At 42.6% G+C, this 14,978-nt stretch overlaps 2 protein-coding genes across 5 annotated transcripts in view; one reads left to right on the plus strand and one right to left on the minus strand.

The window, feature by feature from the left end:
* Window positions 1–5,716, plus strand: part of SCN4A (sodium voltage-gated channel alpha subunit 4) — a 44,635-nt gene extending 38,919 nt beyond the window's left edge. For all 3 annotated transcript variants that reach the window (XM_075845764.1, XM_075845762.1, XM_075845763.1), the window contains exons 24-25: window positions 3,759–4,029; window positions 4,542–5,716. In XM_075845764.1, the coding sequence (XP_075701879.1) occupies window positions 3,759–4,029; window positions 4,542–5,704 (1,434 nt within the window). In that variant the 3' untranslated portion in view covers window positions 5,705–5,716. The remainder of the gene's footprint in view (window positions 1–3,758; window positions 4,030–4,541) is intronic.
* Window positions 5,717–7,633: 1,917 nt separating this feature from the next.
* The window catches only part of RDM1 (RAD52 motif containing 1), a 58,517-nt gene continuing 51,172 nt past the window's right edge, over window positions 7,634–14,978 (minus strand). Inside the window, exons 8-10 of one of the 2 annotated variants that reach the window (XM_075845766.1) lie at window positions 14,813–14,908; window positions 14,546–14,676; window positions 9,499–9,663 (exon numbers count right to left, since the gene is read on the minus strand). In XM_075845766.1, the coding sequence (XP_075701881.1) occupies window positions 14,894–14,908 (15 nt within the window). In that variant the 3' untranslated portion in view covers window positions 9,499–9,663; window positions 14,546–14,676; window positions 14,813–14,893. Of the gene's footprint in view, window positions 8,016–9,487; window positions 9,664–14,545; window positions 14,677–14,812; window positions 14,909–14,978 lie in introns of those variants that run through there. The other variant, XM_075845765.1, reaches the window with a different exon arrangement.

The raw sequence follows: 14,978 nt of genomic DNA on the forward strand, positions 1-14,978 counted from the left end.
AAAAATTGTGTCATTATGTGGAAGGAAACTGCTGTTTGGGGACGCTGTAGGGTTCAGATGGGAGGAAACGCCATTTGGCTATTGGAGCATGGATTTTGCTTGGTAGTAGTCTTGTTTGGAGTCTTACTGGTGTTTCCGTTTATAATGTAGGGCATATGTAAGCCGGGCGGAGTATATAAGGGGCATAGTCAGGTGGTATAATAATGGGGTAAAAAAAAAGCAATAAAATAATCCATAGATGTGTGTTACGCTGTGAAGCAATCCTTTCTGCACAGGCCGGTGTCGCACTGATATATGGCGTACTTTATTATCCCCCTTTTGATCCACACTCCGCGCCTTTGTAGTTTGGGGAATTTTGCTAGGAAGTGTTGTCCTGGTATAATACGGGCACCGTCGCTTCCAGCGGATATGTTTGGGCCCTCCCCTTCCTGGTTCCCTAATTTTAGGTCCTTGATAAATCGCCTCTTCAAACAGAAGAAATGTTCCCCTCGGGCACAACTGCATATTTTTTTATTTCCTGACTTATTGGAGCCATAACTAATTTTATTTTTCATAGACGTAGCGGTATGAGGGCTGGTTTGTTGCGGGACGAGCTGTAGTTATTATTGGTACCATTTTGGGGTACATGCAACTTTTTGATCACCTTTTATCCTATTTTTTGGGATGCCAGGTAAACAAAAAAACGCAATTCTGGCACAGCTTTTTTCGTTTTTTTTTATACAGCGTTCACCACGCATTATAAACTACATGTTAACTTTATTCTGTGGGTCAGTACGATTCCGGCGATACCTTATTTATAGCACTTTTTCATGTTTTACAACTTTTTGCCAAGTTGTGAGAACCATAACTTTTTAATTTTTTTGTCGACGGAGGTGTATGAGGGCTTGTTTTTTGTGGGACGAGCTATAGTTTTTATAGGTACCATTTTTGGATACGTGCGACTTTTTGATCACTTTTTATTCTAACATTTGTAGGGCAAAGTGACTAAAAAACAGAAACTCTGGTAACGTTTTTTACGTTTTTTTTCTACGCTGTTCACCGCGTGCAATAAATAATATAATATTTTGATACCTCAGGTCGTTACGGTCGTGGCGATACCAAATACATATGGTTTATTATTATTTTTCAATAATAAAGGACTTGATAAGAGTAAAAGGGGGATTGTGTTTTATTTGATTACTTGAAACTTTTATTGTTTTCAAACTTTTATTATTTGCACTTTTTTTTACACTTTTTCTCAAGTCCCACTAGGGGACTTGAAGGTCCAACGGTCAGATTTTCTTTTTCTAATACATTGCACTACCTATGTAGTGCAATGTATTAGATCTGTCAGTCATTCACTGACAGCAAGCCGATTAGGCTTCGCCTCCCGGCCGGGCCTAAATCGGCTTCCGTAATGGCAGAGCAGGAGACCATTGTGTCTCCTGTTGCCATAACAGCAGTCGCCAGTCCCGATTGCCTCTCAGGGCTGGCGATCTGCTAGTAACCGCTACGATGCAGCAATCGCTTTCGATTGCTGCATCGAAGGGGTTAATGGCAGGGATCGGAGCTAGCTCCGGTTCCTGCCGTTACAAGTGGATGTCAGCTGTACAGTACAGCTGACTTCCACCGCTGATGACGCCGGATCAGCTCCTGACCCGGCGCCATCTTGCCGGCAGCTACGGAAGCCGATCAGGCTCCGCCGCCGGGCGGATCTTGACCGGCTTCGGTGCTAGGCAGACCGGGAGGCCAGTATTAGGCCTCTGGTTACTGGGGTTCCGATGAGCTGCAAACACCTTAAGTGCAGCGATCGCGTTTGAGCACTGCACTTAAGGGGTTAATGGCGGGGATCGAAGCTAATTTCGGTCCCCGCCGTTACAGCCGGATGTCAGCTGTAAGATACAGCTGAGATCCGGTGATGATGGCACCGGCTCAGCTTCTGAGCCGGTCCCAAACATTCGGCGTACATGTACGGCAAGATGCGGGAAGTCAATGCTTTCCATGACGTACATGTACGGCAAATGTCGGGAAGGGGTTAAGGAGATAATCCTGGGACAGCAACATTTAGAACAGGGAACCCTGGACACACAAGTACATCCAACATGTGAAAGAAGGACTAGTATAGATGGTTCACTATATGCACATCACATTTTTTAGATCATTCCAGCCATCTTTCACCGTGCCCCTAAGGGTATGTTCACACGTCCTATTTTTGAAAAACGGCCGTGTAAAAAAATGGCCGTGAAAAAGAAGTGCAGGTCACTTTTTGGGACGTTTTTGGGGCCGTTTTTCATTGACTCTATAGAAAGCTCCAAAAATGCTGCGAAAATCGCGAGTGGCTTAAAAAACTTCTGAAAATCAGGAGCTGTTTTTCCTTGAAAACAGCTCCGTATTTTCAGACGTTTGTGTTTTTCGTGTGAACATACCCTCACAATGCTAGCTAACCAGCCAAAGCAGTGCCAGCAAGCCACGGTGCCCCTCGTTCTATTCAGTCAAGGTATACCTATAGCGGTGCCCAAAAAATATAGAACATCTTCCAAAGGCACCTATGCAGGGAGTATTTAACATGCATATCAGGGTGCGGAAGGCAAAATCCGCTCTGCCCAATACATTCAATCTAAGAAGCACATAATCATTTCTTATAGTAAGATCAAACACTGAAGCTTCTAAAGACACTGGCGGCATTTGTCTGTGAAGAGGTATTCCCATCTAATAATATTATTGAAAATCACTAGGATATATTTTATCATTATGATTGGTGAGGGAAGGGGGTCTAACCTCAGGACCCCTGCCGATCATGAGAATGAAGGGGCTGGGAGGCCCTTTGGCTTATTCCCTGTCCACCAAGTGAGTTGGGCTGTTCCCCGTACAGCAGGTGACTGGGAGTATCGCTATAAATAGAAATACTGTGAAGGAGCAGCAGGGACATTCTGACATCCTAGCGATATGCAATGTCCTCGTATTATAGGAAAACTCCTTTAAGTTGCTGCTGGTGGATCCGGCACCCAGGCCTCCTTTTTGATGGCAGGCCTCATTATAGCTTGTATGGCATTAGTTCGGCGCAGCAGACTTCGTAAGATCATTGTATATTTCTCCTGTTATTCTAATTCTGTTTTTGTTACAAAGTATAGATTTAAAAATAAATAAATAATAATATTTATTTATGCTTTTCCATTATTTTTTTAAACAATCCAAAATTAGTGCAAGACCAATAGGCCCTGTTCTCGTGGAGTATTTTTGCAGGCCTCAAAATTCCTTCTGGAATTTTGAGGCAGATTTTGACCTGCCTGCAAATTCTTGCCGTGATTTTTGCGGCGTTTTCGCCTTCGGTCATTGAGTGCCGCGGGCAAAAACGCTTTCTCTGCCTCTCAATGATTTCAATGGGAGGTCAGAGGTGGAACCGCAGCAAAAAAAGAGCATGCGCCTTTTTTTTTTTTTACCGCTAGTGGCTAAAAACTTCTCCGCCTCCCATTGAAATCAATAGGAGGCAGTTTCGCTCCTTTTTTGCGTAAAAAAACAAAACTGTGTGAACTGGGCCAAAAGGAAAAATAACAAACAAACCAAAAAAAAAAAACACACGCAGGCCAACAACCATTCATTAAAACAGTACCTTTATATTACAGGAATCAAATTGGCAAAACCACACAAAAAAATTAGCTCTCTAACACTATAAAAAAAAAAAACAGGTCAGGTAATGTTCTGTAAATAAGTATGTTTCCTTTCGTGGTAACTTTTTTTTCCCTTTTTTTTCCTCCTTGCTTTCTTTCTACATGATCTAGAATCCGGTCCAAGGAGTTGTCTTTGATTTTATTTCCAAGCAAGCCTTTGACATTGTTATTATGATCTTGATTTGCCTCAACATGGTGACAATGATGATTGAGACTGATGACCAAAGTCAAGAGAAAATAAATATACTCTTCCAAGTCAACCTTGTGTTCATCGTCATCTTCACCACAGAGTGCGTCCTGAAAATGTTCGCTCTAAGGTATTACTTCTTCACCATTGGATGGAATATTTTTGACTTTGTGGTGGTCATCATTTCTGTGATTGGTAAGTATTAGTTATGTTCTACATCGCTGTAAAAACCCTATATGAATTGTAATCCTACATATACGGTCAGATAAAAGGCCCTTTTACACTGGCCAATTTTTTGGCAAACTAGCGTTGTGTAAACAGAGCAACGATCAGCAAGTGAACGCGCAAACGCTCGCATCGTTTTAAAGTGCAAAATATCATCGTTGTCGGCAGCACATCTCCCTGTGTAAACCGTGGGACGTGCTGCCGGTATGATACAAATATATGGGGATGAGCGCTTGTCCCCATACATAGCTGCTCGTAAAAAGGAGCAAATGAGCACTGATCAACAAGCTGTCTCGTTGATCGGCGCTCGTTGCGCCGGCCACAATGTGCCGGTGTAAAAGTACCTTAACAACAGAACTAAGTAACTCTCCACTGCTTATCATCATGTTTTTAGGAGCCAATTCCCCTTGAAAAATACACAAAATTTCTTGCCCTTTATATTGTGTGTATTCTAGAGTGTGAATTTTATTTTATTTTCCCAGGTATTGTCCTCTCAGACCTTATAGCGGAGTACTTTGTGTCACCTACACTTTTCAGAGTGATCCGACTTGCAAGAATTGGGCGGGTTCTTCGACTCATTAAAGGAGCTAAGGGAATCCGTACACTTCTTTTTGCCCTGATGATGTCTCTCCCGGCCTTGTTCAACATTGGGTTGCTCTTGTTCTTAGTTATGTTCATCTACTCGATATTCGGGATGTCTAACTTTGCTTATGTGAAGAAAGAATCTGGCATTGATGATATCTTTAATTTTGAGACGTTTGGGAATAGTATTATTTGCTTGTTCCAAATTACCACCTCAGCTGGATGGGATGGACTGTTGAATCCAATTCTAAACAGTGGTCCTCCAGACTGCGACCCTCGCGCAGAGAACCCTGGAACGGCTGTGCGTGGGAACTGTGGAAATCCATCCATGGGCATTATATTCTTCTGCAGCTATATTATCATTTCTTTTTTGATTGTCATCAACATGTACATTGCCATTATCCTGGAGAACTTCAACGTAGCCACAGAAGAGAGCAGTGAACCCCTATGTGAGGACGATTTTGAGATGTTTTACGAGACTTGGGAGAAATTTGATCCCGATGCAACACAATTTGTTGCATACAGCCAAATGTCAGACTTTGTAGATACCTTGCAAGAACCGTTACGAATTCAGAAACCCAACAAAATTAAACTGATCACTTTGGACCTTCCCATGGTAATTGGAGATAAAATACACTGCTTGGACATTTTGTTTGCACTGACTAAAGAAGTGTTGGGAGACTCTGGAGAAATGGATGCTCTAAAAGCCTCGATGGAAGAAAAATTTATGGCAGCCAACCCTTCCAAAGTGTCTTATGAACCTATCACTACCACGTTGAAAAGGAAACAGGAAGAAGTTTGTGTCATCAAAATCCAGAGGGCTTTCCGTAGGCACCTCCTGAAGCGTTCAGTAAAGCATGCTTCCTATGTCTACCGTCACAGTCAGGATTTAGACTCCGCCGTTGAAGACCCTCCAGAGAAAGATGGTCTGGTAGCAGATAGAATAAACTCTGCCTATGGACAATATCTTAATGATGGAGGAACCAATGGAGCTCAGCGTCCACAATCTACTAACAGATTTTCACGCAGCAGTGGAGATGATGTAAGGCAGTCCATCGTTTAGCTTCATACTTAGAAGAGGAGGGCTTCCTTTTGCATGTTGCGCAGAGACCCTAACTTGGAGCAAATATTAGGGTGCTGTAGGCGATTTTTACAGACAGAAAGGAACGGTTTACATTTTTTATATCCCAGATGTTCCTTTCACTAATGTGATTCTCATTACGATTTAGCACTAAAAAAATTATCTTCCCCCCCCCCCTTGAATGGTTATTGGTATGAAAAATGTGACATATAGTATAAACATAACATAGGCATTTAAAAAAACAAAAACTATATTCACCCTTACGTAACTTTGTACAGGAAATCTAATTTATTATTTTTATATACATAGTAATATTTTTGACAGTTGCCATATACAGAATCCTATGGAACAATGCTTGCCAAAGAATGGATAAGCTATGGTTAACATGCAATATCTTCAAAAGGAACACTATGGGCAGAACGTATACACTGTTACATTTGGTGCAGGGACCGGGGTTGTGAAGCAGTGCATGAAACAAGTATTTTGTCTTTGGGGTTTGTTGAATCCTTGTCTGATGTAGGTGATGAACATATGTTTTTTTGTAGCATTTACACAAGCCTACAGTCAGATTAAATTGAGCTATGCCCTTCAACCCCCTCTAGCATATATTGTATAGCTTATTGTCAGAAGACACCATCTTGTCTAGAGATGCCTTATCTTTAGAGGGAAAACCTCTTGTGGTCAGTACGAGCTGCTGCTTGTCGTCCTACACTATAAGGGCCCTTTTACACTGGCCAATTATCAGGCAAACGAACGTTCACAAAACGCTTATTCCCAATCATTTCCCTGTGTAAACAAGGCAACGGTCAGCCAATGAACGAGCAAACGCTCATTCATCGGCTGATTGTATCGTTTATGCAGCCGAGTGATCGGAGTAACGAGCTGTCTCGTTGATTGGCACTCGGGCTGTGTAAGAGGACCTTGAGTTAACTGGGAACAGTGGGAATGCAGACAGTACTTTAGCAGCCACCACATAATAAAACTATTACAAGAGAAAGCTAACTTAATTTTATCTAATGGGAGAACCTTTTTAGACCTTGGAGTGAATGTCGACCTTTTAACATCATGTTGTTTTTGAATCAAACGTTTTGGGCTGATTTCTTTATAGTGGTCGACGCTTTTGTTTTTCTGATACAGAGCTCCAAATCTCTTGTACAGACACAGCTATAAAAGATACATTACTGACTGCACTCCTGAGCTCCCTCTAGTGGTGGCTGAAATGTCTTATTATTTAAGTTTATGCAGGGGGTTAGGAGCTCCTATAGAAAATAAATCTGTGAAAAACTTTGGACTTATTTAAATGTAAAAAAATAAAATGTTGTTCAAGGAAGGACATTCATTTCAAGAAGCTTGTCCCGGTTAGAGTACAAGTAAAAGTACATACCTACTTAATCCCAGGGTATTTGCCCCGATTTATGTTAAATTACCAAGTAATGCATAGAGCCCGTCCTTCCGTCATTGAGCCTATATCTTCCTTTTTCCATTCTTACAGTAATAAGCCTTGACGTTGGTATCATACCATGGAAACAATGTGAGTGCTCAGAGCATGATTTTGTATTATGACTGGCTTGTTGCTTTTCGTGGTGTCGGGGAGATAAGAAGCGCTTCCTATTGTGCAGCATAGAAAATTAAACGCTGATCTTCAGATGCTTCTTATTTGATGATCTCACCTGCATGGTTGTATTCCCCAGTGGGAAATGCGAGACAATTATAACAGAAAAGTCTGTGAACCTCTGAGAAGTTTTCTGTATAAACCACTTACCTTATGTATGCGATATCCGCCGGCCGATGCATTGCAGGCTCCACATAGATTTATCAAGTACGCAAACCCTTTATGTTCTAATCTGCCATCTCTTGATAAATCTAGACCAAAGCTTTAAATTATTATATTTATTTATGATGATATTCTGCATTATATCAAGAGACTATAGACATTTATATAGTTGTGACATATGAGTTGAATGACTAGTTAGCGCTGTATAACCTGGTTCATAAGTCTTGAGACCAGTCACCTCTCTTGACATGTCTTTTTTAATTAATACTTGCATCTCCATGGAAAAAAAATGCTAGAGCATATTTTCCTAGAACTCTGCGCTGTGCCATTCCTCTGTTATTCCTCCTGGAAATATACATCTAGGCATTACCCTTTTCCTTGACAATTCTGGGAGGTGTTGTTTTTACACCAGGCACTGTACAGTAATCTAAAGGAAAAACTAACTGTGCCACTGGATTATAGCACCTATAGGTTTGTCGACTGTTTCCAATAACAACCAGCAGAATTGAGAATGCAGCTCTGGAATATAATACAGAATAATATCAGTACAAGATAAGTAATGCAATGTATTTACAAAGTGACTTCACTCAAATCTGAAAATTCTGGTGCGACTATAGTGAACTGCAATATTCCACCCTACCCCACAATCATATTCACAGGGGTCAATTGAGCCCTGCGAGTATGACTTGAGGGGAGTGAGATATTCGGGTTAACGGCAGTCATTTTCATAGTGGTTTGAGCTCTGTTTTTCTGCTACAGAGCCTTAAAAACCCTATAGAGTCATTTGATTTAAATGATACAATGCTGCCTGCCTTCAGCCACCACTACGGGGAGCTTAGGAACTTTCTGCATACTGTTATGAATAAACAGTATGCAGTAAGCTCCCTCTAGTGGTGGCTGAAGGAAGGTTGAATTTTATTATTTAATTCTACATATTTGCAGGGGATTTGGAGCACTTACCGCTATAAAATTATATTATGAAATAAATCGGCACTATATTTTGGATTAAAGAAACAAAATCTCACGCAACCCTTTTTAACCGTGATTGGTAGAAGCAATGACTGCTCATTTGAGAACTGCTTTGTGTGGCTTGTTTGCTTTCTGCTGGCATGTCCTGCCATGGCTTTGGGCTGCAGATGCACCAACTGGATTAGCGCTTACAAGAGGCCTTGGAGGCAACAACTTGATGGACTTTTTTTTATGTTATTGTTCCCATCTCATAACAGAATTTGACATTGGGAAAGAACTGATCGTTACATCTTTGGGACAGTTGTCTGCAGCAGTTTTTCTGTCCTTTGGTATCGAGGTCTGGTAACAACAGTAATTCATGTTCCATGAACAAGAAGGTGCCAGAGTACTAAGGGATTACCAGTATGATTTGGGTTTCTTATGATTGACGAAGGCCTTGTATAGAACTGGCAAGTCTTACCTTTGGCCCCATATGCTGAACTCCACCACTACAAGCAAGAACAACGGATATCCTTAAGTCAATATGAAGAGCTTGTCTCCTCTTCCGAAAAACATCAAGAACTAAAGATGTCCAGCACGACTTAATGCAACATTAGTATTACGGATACTGAGAAAGTAGATTACATCCAACTTTTTTTTTTCCTTAAGAAAGGAGATTTACAGTAGATGCTTTTAATTACAATTTAGGCTCGTCTGGAAATTTGGTTTCAATTGTTAATTTTGTTACTTTTTTTCAAAGGCATAAAAACAAATATGTCGGATGGGAAGGGCTGAGTATTACTCTATTAGATGGACATAAACATCAGTATACGTGGCTGCTGATACTGTGAAGTATTGAGATTTCTATTAATACTACTGTATGAAACATCCCCATCTTACTGCTCTGTCAGGATACGTCAAGCTCAATGTACTCAATGTCCCTATTCTCTACATTTCACTTGCTAAAGTAGCGGTTTGTGCACTAGTGCTGCTCTTCCTACCATAGGCTATGGAGAATTGACTTTGGTCACCCAGTCACCTACCTGCATATAAGTATACACAGTCTCTTGTCTGCTCCCTCCTCCTCAAAATCTGTCAGTCTTGTGTATGTCACTTTCACAACGCTGCGTCTAAACAGGGCCAACGCAGGAACGTCCACAAGCATCATGGTAGCTCTCAAAGCAAACACCTTCTCTTAGGGTTTCAATGGAAGGAGCAGCTTCGGAAATAGAAAACACGGTAATAAAAAAATGTTATGTATAAATAATGCACCCTGGAGAAAATTTGAACAAATAAATGGAATACGCTTTAACATTTAACCATACATTTTGTCTGTTAATAGATAATACAGTGTATCACGGGAAATTATATTTTTGCGTAAGCAGTTTTGTTGCCAATATGTCTTAAAACTTAACAAGAGGGAAACCGGTGGAAATAACTTGCACAGCCGAGTCTTAAATGAATAATGTATCAGCCACAACTTGTGATAGCAATTTATTAACAGTATGTTTACATTTCAATGTATGTAAAGACAATTCCAGCGCTGTGTAATTTTACATCGTATGCCTGTACATATTCCTGTCTAGTGCTGGAAGCGTAAAAATAGGAAATTAAATCATAGATCTTATTCTTGTATATTATCCAAATTCTAATAAATTATTCATTGGAAAGCTGGTAGTATGTTATTTGTTATGTATGACTCTCTGGACGCATTCATTGACACTTGTCCAATTTAATGGAAATGAGGATCAATCACTTCACAATGAAACGTTCTGCAACTTTCTAATATACTTTGTGATTCAATTCCTCGCCGTTCTCAGCTCTTTGTTTGATACGAGTCATAGTAGTTTGCTTCAATGTATCAGCCTAGATTCCAGGCTGATCACACAGGATTGTCTCTAGACTGTATACTATTGTTGCAATGCTCTGTATGTGTTCTAAACCTCTGAATATATTTCCATTCACTTACAGCAAATAGAAATATTAAAAGTGGTAAGGAATCGATGTATGCAAATGTGTGCAACTCGCTCCATTCACTTTTATGGGGGTACGAGTCTGTTTCCACAACTTTCCATTGAAGAAGACGGAGAGTCATGCACATTCCTTACCATTTTCAAGATTTCTACTTGCTCTTCGTGAAAGTAAACATTACATCCAGAGGTTAGACCACCTCACTACCTGGATGCAAAATAAAAGTAATATATATATATATATATATATATATATATATACACACACATACACATATATACACACGCACGCACATATATATACACACACCCCCACCACACACACAAGACACACCCCCCCACCACACACCCCCCCACCACACACCAAACACCCCCCCCACCACACACCCCCCCACCACACACACACACCCCTCCACCACCACACACACCCATCCCCCCCACCACACACACACACACAACCCCACTCACACACACACAACCCCCAACCCCCCCCCCCCACACACACACACAACCCCCAACCCCCCCCCACACACACACACACACACACAACCACACACACACACACACACAACCACACTCACACAACCCCACTCCACACACACACACAACCCCACTCCACACACACATCCCCACTCACACACACACACCACCCCTCTCCACACACACACAACCCCCCACACAACCCCACCCCACCCCCCACACAACCCCATTCCACACACGCCCACACACAACCCCCACTCACACACACAACCCCACTCCACACTCGCAGACCCACACAACCCCCACCCCACCCCACCACACACAACCCCACACACACACCCTCACACCCCACACACACACCCCACCCCACACACACACCCCCACCCACACTCACACCCCCCACCACACACAACCCCACTCCACACACCACAACCCCACTCACACCCCCCCCCCACACACACACACACACCCCCCACCCCACTCCACACACAACCCCACTCACACCCCCCCCCCACACACACTCACACCCCCCACCACAAACACACAAACAACCTCACTCACACCCCCCCCACACACACACACCCCCCACCACACCCCCACACACACCCCCACTCCACACCCACAACCCCACTCACCACCCCTCTCCACACACACACAACCCCCCACACAACCCCACCCCACCCCCCACACAACCCCATTCCACACACGCCCACACACACACACAACCCCACTCACACACACAACCCCACACACACACAACCCCACTCCACACTCGCAGACCCACACAACCCCCCCCCACACACACCCTCACACCCCACACACAACCCCACCCCACTCACACACACACCCCACCCCTCACACCCCACCACACACACACACACAACCCCACTCCACACACCACAACCCCACTCACCCCCCCCCCCACACACACACACCCCCCACCCCACACACACCCCCACACCCCCCTCACACTCAGACAACCCCACACACCCCCCCACCACACACACACACACCCCCCACCACTCACACCCACACTCAGACAACCACACAACCCCACACACTCACACCCCCCCACCACACACACCCCCCCACACCACACAACCCCCCACACACACACCCCCCCCCCACTCAGACAACCCCACAACCACACACACCCCCCCACCACACACACTCTGACAACCCCACACACACAACCACACCCCCCCACACACCCCCAACCCCACCACACACCCCCCCCCACACTCAGACAACGCCCAACCCCACCACACACCCCCCCCCCACACTCAGACAACCCCACAACCTCACCCCACACTCAGACAACCACCCCCCCCCACACTCAGACAACACAACCCCACATACACACCCACACACTCAGACAACCACCCCCCCCCCACACCACACACACACCCCCCCCACCACACTCAGACAACAACACAACCCCACATACACACCCACACCACACCCCCCCCCCCCCCCACTCCACAATTTGCAGCAATTACAGACCTTAGAATACCAGCTGCCTGCTTCTTCCCTAAATAGTTCTTGCATAATTTGAAGGTGTGCTTTGGGTTATTGTCCTGTTGTAGGATGAAATTGGCTCCAATCAAGCGCTGTCAATAGGGTATTGGATGGCGTTGTAAAATGGAGTGATAGCCTTCCTTATTCAAAATCCCTTTTACCGTGTACAGATCATCACATTACCTCCACCATGCTTGACAGATGGCGTCAGGCACTCTTCCAGCATCTTTTCAGTTGTTCTGCGTCTCACAAATGTTCCTCTGTGTGATCCAAACACCTCAAACTTCGATTTGTCTGTCCAGAACACTTTTTTCCAATCTTCCTCTGTCCAATGTCTGTGTGCTTTTGCCCATATTAATCTTTTCCTTTTATTAGTCAGTCTCAGATATGGCTTTTTCTTTGCCACTCTGCCCTGAAGGCCAGCATTCCGGAGTCACCTCTTCACTGTAGATGTTGACACTGGCGTTTTTCGGGTACTATTTAAGGAAGCTGCCACCGTTGTAGGAAATCTTCAGTTTCTTGGCAATTTCTCGCATGGAATAGCGTTCATTTCTAAGAACAAGAATAGACTGTCGAGTTTCACATGAAAGCTCTCTTTTTCTAGCCATTTTGAGAGTTTAATCGAACCCACAAATGGAATGCTCCAGATTCTCAGCTAGCTCAAAGGAAGGTCAGTTTTATAGCTCCTCTAAACAGCAAAACTGCTTACAGCGGTGCTAACATAATTGCACAAGGGTTTTCAAGAGTTTTCTAATCATCCATTAGCAAACACAATGTACCATTAGAACACAGGAGTGATGGAAGTGTGTGTGTGTGTGTGTGTGTGTGTATAAATACATACAAAAAAAGAGCACAGAAGCAGCACTCAAAGCAAAAAAATTTGACATTTATTCACACAGCAAATGCTAATTTACGTCATTACTTGAAGCATAGCACCAGCCAAATTTGTTTTTTAGTCACGTTGCTGCTCCTACCTTGTTTCATTTTTATATACATACGTGTATGTTTGTGTGTATATATATATATATATATATATATATATAGACACACACACACATGTATGAATGTGTATAAATATATATGTATGAATGTGTGTATATATATACACACACACATAAAAAATACAGTTTACGCGGGCATATTTTGGTGCATTTTAAGCGCCGAAATACACGTAAGCTTCCCATTCAAATCAATGGGAGAGCACACAGTTAGTACATACAGTGCGTTTTTGTTTTTTTACGCAGCACATTTAAAAAAACACGTAGTGTAAAAAGTAGCGCCAGGTGAATTCTTGGACACGTTAGATGCTCCGAAAACGTGCCAAATGTTCCATTTGTAACTAAGAGCCTTAAATGTACGCCAAAAAAAAAAAAGCAAAATGTGCGCACAAAACCCCACATGGAAAACCCGTCAAAAATGACGGTGCTTCACAAGAAACGCTAGTGTATTTAACACAAATGTATACAGTCTAGGCAACCAGTGGGTGCTAAACAGCCTGGATCCCAGACGGAAATATTGTATCAAGCTCTCAGTACTCACAGCAACCAATATGCTGCTACAGGTTCCATGTACACAAATTGCTGTGTGCATGATGCCTAGTTCTGCATAAATAAAAAGGCTTATAAATGTGTTAAAAACATATTTGCCAGATTACAGAAATATGCCTATCTAGGCACAGACTGCCTTAATGGGGGGCAATAATGTTGGGGTCACAACATGGCCACTATCCCTGAATGATATCCCGCACTGTTAAAATCTAAATAATTCTGTATAAAGTAATATTTCTATGAGATAGATGTCTACATGGCAGAAACAACAACACTTCATAGGAAATATTGAATGAGAACATTCCCCTATGACTTTATACATATATTTATGGACAGAACAACCATCAGACACTAGCATGAGCCATCTGCAGGATCGTGATACCAACTCATTGCAACATCAAGAATGGCATGATATTTCCATGTTCACCTTGTTAGGGCATGTTTACTAAATTCATCCGGTCTAATCCCTGAATACATGGAATCATGAATATAGCTCACCCTATATCTCATCCAAATGCATGACCCAACTAGAACCCGTAGGCCACACAACATAACAAGGGGTAGAGGTTTCCCATTCAATATTCACCCGTGGCTTAAATTGCATTTGTTCTGTGTCGCGTGTAAAATTACAGTGATGTCCGGTTCACTTCCCCTCACCCATAGTAAGCTGTTCATGTTTTACAATAAAACATTATGTATTTGAACACGCAGTTCAACCTGAAAAAAAATGTGAATTAGTCATAGTCATATTATTGTTAAAAATGGCTTGAAATTGAATAGTATCAAATATTACTAAATAATAAACTAACATTATTAAAAATCAATAGAAAACTATACAAATGAGTTCACCTACCTTTGTCCACCCTTTAATCCACTGCCCCTTCAAGACTACACAGGACTTGACAGAGTTTTGTTTGATACTCCTCAAAGAAGTCTATGGGAGCCTACCCTGTAGAAAGTCTCTAAAGTTTAGATGTTTACTAAATTGATCCAGAAACCGCATCCAAAAAACACAAAAA

This window comes from Rhinoderma darwinii, chromosome 13 (assembly GCF_050947455.1).
Source record: "Rhinoderma darwinii isolate aRhiDar2 chromosome 13, aRhiDar2.hap1, whole genome shotgun sequence".
Taxonomy (NCBI): Eukaryota; Metazoa; Chordata; class Amphibia; order Anura; family Rhinodermatidae; genus Rhinoderma; species Rhinoderma darwinii.